This window comes from Gekko japonicus, unplaced genomic scaffold (assembly GCF_001447785.1).
Source record: "Gekko japonicus isolate JY-2015 unplaced genomic scaffold, Gekko_japonicus_V1.1 scaffold411, whole genome shotgun sequence".
NCBI classification, from domain to species: domain Eukaryota; kingdom Metazoa; phylum Chordata; class Lepidosauria; order Squamata; family Gekkonidae; genus Gekko; species Gekko japonicus.
In genome coordinates, this window is record NW_015160221.1 from 1 (window position 1) to 13385 (window position 13385).

General features: G+C 51.5%; 1 protein-coding gene across 1 annotated transcript in view; it reads right to left on the reverse strand.

The window, feature by feature from the left end:
- Positions 1-3306: 3306 nt before the first annotated feature.
- The window catches only part of ARHGEF16 (Rho guanine nucleotide exchange factor 16), a gene marked incomplete at its 3' end in the record, with an annotated part of 39587 nt that continues 29508 nt past the window's right edge, over positions 3307-13385 (reverse strand). Inside the window, exons 6-9 of the mRNA XM_015411097.1 lie at positions 10576-10736; positions 6143-6295; positions 5211-5340; positions 3307-3381 (exon numbers count right to left, since the gene is read on the reverse strand). Of these exons, the coding sequence (XP_015266583.1) occupies positions 3307-3381; positions 5211-5340; positions 6143-6295; positions 10576-10736 (519 nt within the window). The remainder of the gene's footprint in view (positions 3382-5210; positions 5341-6142; positions 6296-10575; positions 10737-13385) is intronic.

Consider the following 13385-nt stretch of genomic DNA (forward strand, 5'->3'; position numbering starts at 1 on the left):
GCAGAGGCTCTTCCAGTGAGCTACAGCCCAGCCCATCTGTGTCACATCAGTAGACTGTATTAGAGGGCAGCTTTAATGGCTAAAAGGATGGTTTGAAAGACTCGAAGGGTTTGTAGGCCTCCAGAATACACAGGGCTGAGCTATGGGTCTTTTAGGTGCAGGATCCATCTACAAGAAGAGGAAGAAGAGCTGGTTTTATACCCCGCTCTTCACTACCCGAAGGAGCGGCTTACAATCGCCGTCCCTTCCTGTCCCCACAACAGACACCCTTTGAGGTCGGTGGGGCTGAGAGAGCTCTGAGCGAGCTGTGACTGACCCAGGGGTCATTTCGTAGAAAAAAGAGGTGCAGGAGCTCATTAGCATAACTCATTTGCATATGCCACACCCCCTGACATCACCGGAAGTGTGTCAGAAGGCAACACCCACTGTTCAGGCTCCACTGGACTGTTTTGGATTGCTAACTATTGGGGGGTGGGGGGAGAATGTGCAGATCTGTCCTCGCAGAGGAGGGAGAGCTTGTACCTGAATAAAACTTGGTCTTAAAGGTGCCACTGGACTGTTTTGGACTGGGGGGCCGGGGGGAACACTGCAGCTTACCTGGCTGCTTCTTGCTCTGACTGAGGGCTGCTGGGAGCAGGGGGTGGGGCTTGTTGCATGTGCCCACCCCCCTGGGCTCTTCACTGCCGGAGCTCCGCTCCTGTGTGCTCCTGCAGGAAATGAGCCCTGGACTGACCCAAGGTCACCCAGCTGCCTTCAGGTGGAGGAGGAGTGGGGAATCAAACCCAGATCTCTAGATCAGAGTCCGCTGCTCTTAGCCACTACACCAAGACAACCGGTACGCACAGAAGTTCCTCGGATAATGGCGAAACTGTATGGAATCTCTGCTAAGAAGGCTGTCAACTTGCCATGCTGGTATCCCTAGTACTTAATGAACGAGGGTTTAACCAGTCTGTCCAGCCAACTCATATGTAATCTGCAGCACAGATCAAATAAAACAGGAGTCCGGCGGCATTTTTTAGAGACAGACAGAATTTATTCAGGTGTTAAGGACTTCATGAGTCAGAGCTCGCTTCATCAAATGCATGGGAGTGCAAATCCATTATTCACAACAGGAAGGCAGCGGGGGGCAGGTTACGAAGAGAGGCCAGTTCAAAACGAGATTCAACTGGGAGGGCAGGGGGTTCCCTCCGAGAGGGTGTGTCCCAAAGATAAGCACAGAAGGATTAACATAACATCTTGTGCACGACAAAACAAGATAAGCAGATGCAGGGGGAAGTTCCAGAGATACGGCTGAATTGATTCATTCAACGCCCAGAATGTTATGCATGATATTAGCATCTGTAGTCAGTGAGGAATCCTCTCTCTTATGAATGGAAAAGCACTGACCTCGGGGACATACACCTTATGCATCTGATAAAGCAAGCTCTGATTCAGGAGTACTTTCGGTGGAATGGATGAGGATAGTCTTTTGGGTGCCACTGGATTCCTGCTTTATGTTGCTGCTGCAAACTGACACAGTTACCCGGCAGGAATTATCAAGGGAAGAAGAAGAGGAGGTTGGATTTATACCCCGCCCTTCACTCGGAGTCTCAGAGCAACTTACCATCTCCTTTCCCTTCCCCCTCCCCACCACAGACACCCTGTGAGCAATGTTCCCTCTAAGCTGTGAACTCTTGTGAGCAGAAATCCTACTTTCTGAGCTACTGGCATTAAAGTTGTGAGCGAGTAATTTGACTACTGCATAAATTAGTTCGCTCTGGAGCCCTCCTTCCTGAGCTACGGCAAAAATGTGTGAGCTGGAGGCTAGAAAACGGTGAGCTAGCTCATGCTAACTCTAAGCTTAGAGGGAACACTGCCTGTGAGGTAGGTGAGGCTGAGAGAGAGCACTTTCCAGAACTGCTCTCCCTTAGTGCAGATGAAGAAACAGGACCAAGGGGCTCAAGGTTGAAGAACTGTTCTTTCGAGAACTGCTCTGACAGAACTATGGCTTGCCCAAGGTCATCCAGCAGCTGCATGTGGAGGAGTGGGGGATCAAGCCCGGTTCTCCCAGATTAGAGTCTGCACACTTAACCACTACACCAAACTCATACTGAGCAAATCCATCTTCCTTCTTCCTACTCCTTTAATAATTGTCCTGTTAGCATGTTTTAGGTTTGCCAGGTCTTGCCGGCCTTCCAGCAGAGGGGCTCATTGGTCTATGCCTGGATCTTCTATGGTAACCATAGAGTTTTGGGCCAGAATGCTAGAGTGCTGAAGCGCAAAGTGCCCAGCACACTGACGTCACTTCTGGGTGACAACACTGCACTGGCAAGATGGACACGGGAGGGGGGCTGTTCAGGGTGGGGCTTCCCCCACCAGCCAGCTGGCCAGAGGCAAGTTGCAGCCCCCCAAATTGGGGGAAACCCCACCCTGACCTGGGTGGTCTGGCAACCCTAGCATGTTTGTTTCATTGACTTTCTTCTTGGTTGTTGTTCTTTTTAGAAATCGATTAAAATGATTGACAAACTGCTGGTATCGCAGTACACGTAGCTATGAAACACGCCCATGCAATTCATGTATTGACAATTCATGCATTGACAACCCTGCCTTTTATTCCCAGTGGGGACTCAAAACAACTCATTCTCCTCTGCTCCATTTTATCCTCACAACAACCCTGTGAAGTAGGCCAGGCTGGGAGAGTGTGACTGGCCTTGAAGTGGGGATTCGCACCCATGTCTCCCAGATACTAGTCTGCAGGGGTCATTTCCTGCAGGAGCGCACAGGAGCGGAGCTCCGGCAGTAAAGAGCCCAGGGGGCGGGCACATGCAACAAGCCCTGCTCCCTGCTCCCAGCAGCCTTCAGTCAGAGCAAGAAGCAGCCAGGTAAGTTGCAGAGCTCCCACCCGCCCCGAAACAGTCCAGTGGCACCTTTAAGACCGAGTTTTATTCAGGTACAAGCTCTCCCTCCTCTGCGAGGACAGATCTGCATGTTTCCCCCCACCCAATAGCTAGCAATCCAAAACAGTCCAGTGGAGCCTGAGCGGTGGGTGTTGCCTTCTGACACACTTCCGGTGAGGTCAGGGGGTGTGGCATATGCAAATAAGTTACGCTAATGAGTTACGCTAATGAGCTCCTGCACCTCTTTTTCTACAAAATGACCCCTGCTAGTCTGACACTCTCAACCCCTGCACCACACTGACCCTCCAGTTAATTCATGCTTGAAGCTCTTTGTTGGACCCATTTACATTGCCTTTCAGCCACCAGAGAGAGAACACGATCCAAGAAAGCCACCACTGCTGCAGCCTTGCATGTGAGTAAACCCACTCACCTTGCTTATGGCCTTCAGCGCCCTCGTGGCAGCGTCGTAAGCTGGGCTGCCCATCCGAGTTTTCTGACAGACCGTCTGCAATTGGGAGAAAGGGCACCTCAACATTGGATGCATCTAGCCGAATCAAAGGTCACTGGATTCACTGCTGTTCTTCAGGAGATCACAGTGACTCTACCGTGAAAACTGGGCACTCTTTGGGGGGAAAAAGCAAAAACGAAAGCTCTTCTGGCCATGAGGCTACACCCAAACAGGCCAAAAGGGGGAGTGAGTTTTTCCAAGGGTTTGGGAGCGAAGAAGAAGAAGAGATTGGATTTATACCCCGCCCTTCACTACTCAAAGGAATCTCAGAGCGTTGAAAAAAAAAGCAAAAGCAAAAGCTCTTCTGGCCATGAGGCTATACCCAGACAGGCCAAAAGGGGGAGTAAGAAGAGGTTGGATTTATACCCCACCCTTCACTACTCAAAGGAGTCTCAGAGGGCTTACAAACTCCTTTCCCTTCCCCTCCCCACAACAGACACCCTGTGAGGCGGGTGGGGCTGAGAGAACTCTGACACAGACTGCTCTTTTTCAAGGACAGGTGTGCGACTGACCCAAGGTCACATCAGCAGGTGCAAGTGGAGGAGTGGGGAATCAAACCCGGTTCTCCCAGACTAGAGTCCACACACTTAACCACTACACCAAACTGGCTTTCAAGGACTGCTCCTGAGAGAACAGCTCTGAGAGAACTTGTGACTGACCCAAGGCCACACCAGCAGCTGCATGTAGAAGAGTGGGAAATCAAACCCGGTTCTCCCAGATTAGGGTCCACATTCCTAACCACGACACCAAGCTGGAGGGGCTTCAATGCCTGTACAGAACCCTGCGCTGCTAAACCAAGCACACAAATTCTTTAAATCAACGCAAGGGCAGGGCCACATTCTATTGACACTGTGCCTATGAAGCTAAGGTAGGGTTGCCAGCCTCCAGGTGGTGGCTGGAGATCTCCTGGAGAAAAGGGCCGCTCTGAAAGGTGGACTTTATGGCATTGTCCCCCACTGAAGCCCCTCCTCTCCCCAAACTCCACCCTCCTTGGGCTCCACCCCCCAAAATATCTAAGTATTTCCTAACTCAGGGCTGGCGACCCTAAGCTAAGGAGAACCACCATCCTACTAGATTTTATAAACTAGATCATTATCACTGTTTAAGCAGGTGCTTTTGGTTGAGTACACGGCCTGCCTGAATACCTAAGAGACCGCCTTTCCCCATATGTTCCCCTGCGGGCACTACAGTCGGAGACACAACATCTCCTGACGATGCCAGGCCCCAAGGAGGCCAGGCTGGCTGCTACCAGGGCCAGAGCCTTTTCGGTGGCGGCTCCCACCTGGTGGAACGAGCTCCCGGAGGAGATCCGGGCCCTGCGGGACCTTGCACAGTTCCGCGGGGCCTGCAAGACGGAGCTCTTCCACCAGGCGTTTGAGTAGGAGCCGCCACGACTGTACCATCACTATCTGGCCCTGGAAGAGAGAACGACAGCGTCACGCAGAACTGACGGCACGGAGTGGGTATACCAGCGTTCAGACGTCATCTTTATGGAAGATCATATGGAACATCTAGAGCACTTAATAATAATGTTGTTATACTGTAATAATGATTTTAAATGGTTTTAATGTGTTTTATGTGTTGGCCTATGCCTGACTGTGAGCCGCCCTGAGCCCGCGTTGCAGGGAGGGCGGGCTATAAATTGAATTTATAAATATAAATAAATAAATATGAACATAGCCAGGAGGCCAGCCAATCAGGGTCTCATGGTCTTGCTCACTCATGCGTTTTGGAAGGGCAAGACAATCAGTGAGGGAGCCTGGCTGGCCAACAGGAAAGCCAGGGTCTCCTCGGACTCTCTTCCCCCACTCCCAGCTGTTACTCACGTCCATCAGGAGAGGCAAGCGGGTCACCCTCTGCATGGGGAGGATGAGGAAGGAGATCAAGGGCAGGCTGCCGCACTCTGGCTTCCGCTCGATTTGTTTCAGCGTGTCTTTAAAGGCAGGGTTGGTGGTCCTGGAACAGGCCGAGGGGACACCATGTTAAGTTCTCGCTTGGGCTCCTTTTTAGCAGCTTGTACTTTGGCTTGGCTGAGAGGCAACGGATTGCTGGGCTCGTGGAACTCACCACTACAAGATGTGGTGGCAGCCAGGGCCGGCTCACTCACTGGGCGAACCAGGCAATCGCCTAGAGCGGGCTGGCCCTTAGGGGCGCCAAGCTGCACCCGGCCCCGTACTCTGGGAGTTTCTTGATTATTTGTGTTTTTCATTCTTCCTAAAATGCATTTATTTTTGAAAATTGGTGGGCGCATGACCCCCATGCCAGAAGGGATCCTCGCTTAGGGTGCAAAATAAGCTGCAAAATAAGCTAAGCCCTGGTGGTGGCCACCACCAGCTTAGAGGGATGCAAAAGGGGGGTTGGGCAGATTGACGAGGAATAGTTCTGCCGTTGGCCATGAACGCCAGACGAGGGTTCCAGATTCAGAAGCGCTCATGGAGGAGACGTCTCTCGCTGGATAGTGGCCATGAGAGCTGAATGAAACTTCCATGCTCAGAGTCAGCCGGCTTCCCTGCACCAATTGCTGGGGGTGGAGGGGGTGGTGCTGGGGACATCCGAAGGGCCACGGTGGGAAGCAGGGTCTCAGATTTAACATACCCTGAGCAAGATCCAACAGGTCTTAAAAATGTAGTCTGCCCGCTCACCAAGGCTCCCTCTCAGCTGCACTTTGCCTATGCTCAGATGCTCCCTTCTCACACCCCTGGCAAAAACAAAGCCTCGTTAAGAATCGTCCAGGTGAGGCATGGCCGAAGGCACTCACAGCAGCTTCTGCAGGGTCCTCTGCTGGTAGACCTCGTTGGAACAGTAGATGACGTAGGGATGGAAGTGGAAGTTTGCCCGATCCTCCACGATGTCACTGATATCCGGGATCAGGAGGTGCTCCTGGTGTCTCTTTTCCAAGTCCTCAAAAAAACTAAGACACGAGAGAATCTTTAGCTACCCTTCCTACCACTTTTCACGGTCCAGAGAAGTCTCTTTCAGGCACTGCTTGGAGTCAAAGGAACGCCCAGAGGGGGTCGACTGGGGTCACTGTCGACTGGCCTCAGACCCAATCTCCAGCTAGTCAACGATCCCGTTTGCACAGAGCCTGCACTTTCAGACCCAAACATACACAAGCTCTCGCACGCCTGAGCTGGTACAGACTAGAAAATGGAGGGTCCCAGGTTGTAGAGCTGGAAGGGACCTCAGGGGGCATCCAGTCCAACCCCCTGCACAATGCAGGACATTCACAGCTATCCCCCTTCCTCTACTCCTCCAGTGACCCCTGCTCTACGCCCAAAGGCAGGCAGAAAAACCTCCACGGTCCCTGGGCATGTCAGAAAGGACCACAAGAGCCCTCCCTCCCTCTCACAATCTGCCTAAATCCACAGAATCAGTGTCGCTGCCAGATGGCCATCCAGCCTCTGCTTAAAAAGACTCCCAAGAAGGAGAGTTTCTTCAAGAAGAAGCTTCTTTACTGAGAGACCTGGGCATCCAGGCGCCATTCCAACAGGATCCTGGAATAAAACAGACAACGTAGGCAGGACCTACGGGCACAACTCTAACCGGTTCCCCCTCTTGGCACCGGCTTGTGCCCAAATGAATGCCCAAACAGTACTAGGGCGTTATCCAGGGCTGGGCCCGCTCCACGCTAAAAGACGGCGCACTAGAAAAAGCAGGATCCTGTAACCGGCCCGACACCTTCAAAGCTCAAGGCAACCAGGTAGGGCTTCCTCCTGGGTGGTCACGCAGATCCAGACTGCCTTCGTTTCTGCCTCGGGGCCCTCCAACCCATGCCCTGGGAGGCAATTAAGTATAATCACAGTCCCACTGTACACTGCATTGGTCAGGCCGCACCTGGAGCATTGTGGGTCAGGGAGGCTCGCGGCTGATCCTGCCTTGAGCAGGGGGTTGGACTAGATGACCTGTCTGGCCCCCTGCAACTCTGTGGTTCTGTGATTCTCTTGATCATTCCCCCTGCTCTGCACAATTCACTCTGCTTTTGCTGATCAGTGGAAGCCATTTTGTTTATTTAGGTATTTATACCCTGCTTTTCTACCCAAAGGGGGTCCAAAGTGGCTTACAACCCCCTTCCCCCCTTCCTCCATTTTACCCTCACAACAAGCCTGCAGGGGAGGTTAGCTTGAAAGAGGAGGAGGAGGAAGAGGAGGAGAGGAGATTGGATTTTTACCACACCCTTCACTCGGAGTCTCAGAGTGGCTTACAAACTTTTCCCCCTTTGCCTCCCCACAAGAGTTAGGTGGAGGCTGAGAGAACTCTGAGAGAAACTGCCCTTGAGAGAACAGCTCTGACAGAACTACGGCTGGCCCAAGGTCATCCAGCAGGTGCAAGTGGAGGAGCGGGGAATCAAACCTGGTTCTCCCAGATTAGAGTCCGCACACTTAACCAAGGCCATCCAGTGAGAGTCAGTGGCAGGGTGGGGATTCAAACCCGGGTCTCTCTACACCACCCTGGCTCTCACCCGCTCTGGTGTCAGAGACTGAACCCATCGTTATCTGAAAGGGTATTAGAGGTCATAGCGGGACACTGGCTTTACCATATTGGGTTGTGGTAACTGGCATTCCAGACATATTGAAAAGTCTTCAAAACCTGCTAAGGGCGGGATGGATGCATTGTGCAAGTTCAGCCCTCAGCACTGAAATGCAAGGGGGATTTCGGCACTGAAGACATGCAGCCTGTCGACAGAGCACCATTCTGACAACCACAATTGCCTAACCCAGGGGTCTCCAACATGGTGCCAGTGGCCACCACGGGCCTGCTTATACCTTTCCTGGCACCTGAGTATTTATAAAAAGCGGGAAGGGCCAGGTGGGTCTTTTGCCCGGCAAGGCTTCTGGGTTGGTTACGGGAGATTGGATTGGCTGGGTAGATTTTAAAAAATATTGCTTCAGCAGCAGCTACCATCTGCAGCACGGAGATCTTCACCATGTGAAAGAAGTTAAAACAGACTTAGGCTGCGGTCACACGGAGCATTAGCCACGCTACTGAGATGGATGATAGGCAGATTTTCCGGGCGCGATCACACCGCAATATCTGGGAAGCGTAGAGCTCCCATGACGAACCTGAGGCTTCCCGCCGAAGGTCTGGAGTTAAAAACTAGTACCTCCGAGGTACTAGTTTCCGGAAACTGCGGGGCAAGGGCGGGCGTCTGATCGCGTTTCCGGTGGCATCCGGTGCCCGCCCATGTCCCCTTGCAAAAAGGGTGTTTTTTTTCAAGTCTCCACGGGATGCGCACACACACCCAACGGCACATGCGCACACTTCAGTTTAAAAACAAAAACACAACCCCGTTTGCCGCGCCGCACCGCTTCGTCGCCGCGCTGCTGGATTGCTGTTTGATCGGCACCTCCCCCCTAAACACGGGACCTCGAGGGGACGTCTGATCTTGCAGCCGTGGGTTATTTTGCTCCAGGGCAAACAGCCACACTTCCCCCCCGCATTTTCCAGCCCGTGTGACTGGAGCCATAGGGGAGGGATGGGTTGTGACTGGGAGGGAGAGACCCCATTGTGCTTAAAGGACCCCATTGTGCTTAAAGGTGACCATGCTACAGGAGAAATTCTTGTGGGGCTGTGCTTTAAGAAAGGGGGCAGAATCCACAAAAGCCCCACCGTAGCTTTGGGCCTGGCTCCATGGTATACATCAGCCATTGTGTAGCAGCTGTTCTGTGGCTCTGCCCACCATGCCATGTCAGAATTCCAGATGCACCCACTGGGGCAAAACGGTTGAGGACCCTTCGCTTGACTAAAGCCGTACAACGTGGGCCCCCACACACTGACATCCAAGAATGCCCCGCGTGAGGTCTTCTACCCCTTGCCCCTTACCTCTTGCTGGCGGCCAGGATGTCCCCAACGTTGGAGAAGAGGTGGTGGTGCTCCGTCTGCGTCATCGTCTCCTTGAGCTCCTCGGACTTCAGGAACTGGGTCACCAGAATGTCCAGGCTGCGCATGTAGGTATACTCGGACGTGATGATCTCAAACATGGCCTGCGAAGGAAGGAAGGAAGGAAGGAAGGAAGGAAGGAAGGAAGGAAGGAAGGAAGAAAGAAAGAAAGAAAGAGAGAAAGAGAGAAAGAGAGACACAGAGAGAGAGAGAGGGGGGGGAGGGAAACGAATTTCTCATGGATGGATGGATAGATGGATGGAAGGAAGGAAGGAAGGAAGGAAGGAAGGAAGGAAGGAAGAAAGGAAGGAAGGAAGGAAGGAGGGAAGGAAGGAACGAAGGAAAAAAGGGGAAGCAACATCACAAATGCTGATCCCACTCTGGACCAGTCTTCCCTCTAAGCTGAGTGTGAGCTAGCTCACAGTTTTTTAGCTTCCGGCTCACAGATTTTTGTTTTAGCTCAGGAAGGAGGGCTCCAAAGCAAACTAATTGATTCAGCAGCCAAATCGCTCGCTCACAGAGTAGAATTTTTGCTCACAAGACTCCACAGCTTAGAGGGAGCATTGCTCTGGACTGCCACACATGCCGTTGTATGTCTGCAGAGAGCACCACACACACAGCCATGTATTTTCCTCTGTCTGCTTCAGTCTCTGTAACTCAATGCCCTAATTCATGTTCGGCTGGGAATTGGGGGGGGGGGTAGTGTGTGAGTGAGCTCATGGAGCCACCTTGCTAGGCATAGCACAGGCTTGCAACTGCATTTATGCGGGGCCTCCCTATTGTGGGAAGTATGCTTAGGGTCTTTTGCCCGGCAAGGCTTCTGGGTGGACCACTGGAGACTGGATTGGCTGGGTAGATTTTAAAAAAATACTGCTTCAGCAGCAGCTACCACCTACAGCACGAGGATCTTCACCATGTGACAGAAGTTAAAACAGACGTAGGGGATGGATGGTTGTGACTGGGAGGGAGAGACCCCACTGTGCTTAAAGGAGCGCATGCCTTTAATTATTTTTTTTAAAAAAGGATTGAAAAAAACAACTACAGGAGAAATTCTTGTGGGGCTGTGCTTTAAGAAAGGGGGCAGGATCCCCAAAGCCCAACCATAGCTTCAGGCCTGGCTCCATGGTATGCATCAGCCATGGCGTAGCAGTCGTTCTGTGGCTCTGCCCACCATGCTATGTCAGAATTCCAGATGCGCCCACCGGTGCAAAACGGTTGAGGACCCTTCGCTTGACTAAAGCCGTACAACGTGGGCCCACCCACACTGACATCCAAGAATGCCCCGCGTGAGGTCTTCTACCCCTTGCCCCTTACCTCTTGCTGGCGGCCAGGATGTCCCCAACGTTGGAGAAGAGGTGGTGGTGCTCCGTCTGCGTCATCGTCTCCTTGAGCTCCTCGGACTTCAGGAACTGGGTCACCAGAATGTCCAGGCTGCGCATGTAGGTATACTCGGACGTGATGATCTCAAACATGGCCTGCGTTGAAAGGAAGAGAGAAAGAAAGAGAGAGAGAGAGAGAGAGACGAATTTCTCATGGAAGGAAGGAAGGAAGGAAGGAAGGAAGGAAGGAAGGAAGGAAGGAAGGAAGGGGAAAAAACTAAAAAAGAAAATAAAAGAGAGGAAAGGACGGAACACAACACTTGTCATCCTTCTCAGTCCCATATAGTGCCTGGTCTTTTGTCAAAGAGCAGAGCTGGATACAGGATACTTACAGGAGTTGTCTCGTTCCCAAAGAAATGTATGATATCAAATCTTTCCTCGTCAAGGATATCGAGGCAATAGCGCTTATCCCAGCCCTCTGGGAAGACATCAAAGCTAATCATGCCACCTGCCAGGGGAAAGGAAGAGTTGAAGACAGAAGCTTGTAAGGTAACGCACCCCCTCAATACCCCTGGGATAAAGCGGATCGTGGCTCTGTGCAGAATAAATCATCACACTACAGATGGTCACGCACCACTACAGCGAGCCTGCCTGACTCTCCAACACATTAATTCAATAGCTGCTGTTTCCATGGCAATGGGACGGAAAGGCGTCAGCAAGGCCCCAGTCACCTGAAGGCACAAACAGAAGTGGCCAGTGTAAGCATGACTGAACAGGGTCCTGTTAACATTCCAGAAGAATATGTGAGGAGCAGGTGCCTCTAAATGGAAAAGTACTGCTTGATTGTGTTCTAGTCCTTTAAGTGCAATTGGACAGGGAAAGGAGCTTCTCTTTGCTGGAAAGATAAGCTTAAAAGGCAGGCATTCTAGAAGGTCCCTCTGGTATCCGGACCGTTTGCCAGACTGTAGTGCCTTTTGCAACAGAGTGCCTCTGTTTCAGATAAATTTGTCTGGCATGCTAGTGGATGCAAAACCAATGGCTGCGGATCAGGGTGAAATTTCTGGTGAGAAAGTGGCCAGGTACCCACCCATCTTTTGCTTTGAAACCCCTGGAAGAGACAGTACTGGTAAGATGTGTATGTTATTTTCAGGCCAGCAGCTGTTGCTCTGGCACCCACAGAGGGAGGAAGGTTATCCCCCTTGCTTCTGCAGGCACTGTTGGACCCAATGTTCCCTCTAAGCTGCAGAGTCTCACAAGCCAAAATTCTACTCTGTGAGTCAAAAGACCTGACAGGATTAAAATTGTGAGTGAGCGTACATTTTTTAAAAAAATACGAAAAGCAAGCAAGCAAATGGATGGGTAGAGAGGAAGGAAGGAAGGAATGAAGAAGGAGAGAAGTGGAAGGAAAGCAAATAGATGGGGAGAGATGGATGGAAGGAAGGAAGGAAGGAAGGAAGGAAGGAAGGAAGGAAGGAAGGAAGGAAGGAAGGAAGGAAGGAAGGAAGGAACGAAGGAACAATAAGTGTGGCAGGGCAAGGAAGGGGAAGCAACATCACAAATACTGATCCCACTCTGGACCAGTCTTCCCTCTAAGCTGAGTGTGAGCTAGCTCACAGTTTTTTAGCTTCCGGCTCACAGATTTTTGTTTTAGCTCAGGAAGGAGGGCTCCAAAGCAAACTAATTGATTCAGCAGCCAAATCGCTCGCTCACAGAGTAGAATTTTTGCTCACAAGACTCCACAGCTTAGAGGGAGCATTGCTCTGGACTGCCACACATGCCGTTGTATGTCTGCAGAGAGCACCACACACACAGCCATGTATTTTCCTCTGTCTGCTTCAGTCTCTGTAACTCAATGCCCTAATTCATGTTTGGCTGGGAATTGGGGGGGGGGGAAGTGGGTGAGTGAGCTCATGGAGCCACCTTGCTAGGCATAGCACAGGCTTGCAACTGCATTTATGCGGGGCCTCCCTATTGTGGGAAGTATGCTTGCCTGACCTTGGGTACCAGACACTGCTAAATAATGTGCCAGTTAGTTTGCAGGTGTTGGAGGAGGGCTGAAAGAGGCACTGTAGATTTTGGCAGGCTGAATGACTGGGTGTGATTGGATTGACGATTGGGGGGGATCTTTGAATCATGTATAATATGAGAACTGGCACCAAGAGAGTCAGTTCTGACACAGTAAAGTCTGGGTGTGATTGGATTGACAATTTGGGGGGGGGGAAATCTTTGAATCATGTATAATATGAGAACTGGTGCCAGGAGAGCCAGTTCTGACACGGTGAAGTCCATGCTTGAAACCTCTTTGTCTCTCAATAAACAAATCACTGCCAAGAGAGTGTTGTTGAGAGAGAGTCCTGTTCAAGGCCTGACACTCAGACGGTGTCATCAGGAATGTTCCCAACACACGGTGCGTCCACGTTTGCATGCACACGGCCAGAAATAGAGGAGAACAGAGAGTAGCCAAATCCCATCTCACCTGTTCAATGAATTTTATGAAGAGGGTTAGAATGGAGATCATCTGTGCACACCACATTGGTTAGTGGCACACAACAGTGGTCGCTATGATAAACCACGTCATTCAGTGGTGAATCGAGGGGACACGGCTCAACCAAAGAGCTCACACTCTGCACGCAAAAGGTCCCTGATCCAAGCCGTGCCATCACAGGATAATGGGTCACAGAATTTGGGAGAGAGGAAAGTTCCGGAGCAATGGACTTGCTATGAGGCCCTGGAAGTTCTAAGGATGAGCAACGCAGGGCAGTTTCTTAGTGGGAAGGGGGAAAGCACTGTTACTTCTTTGGGAGA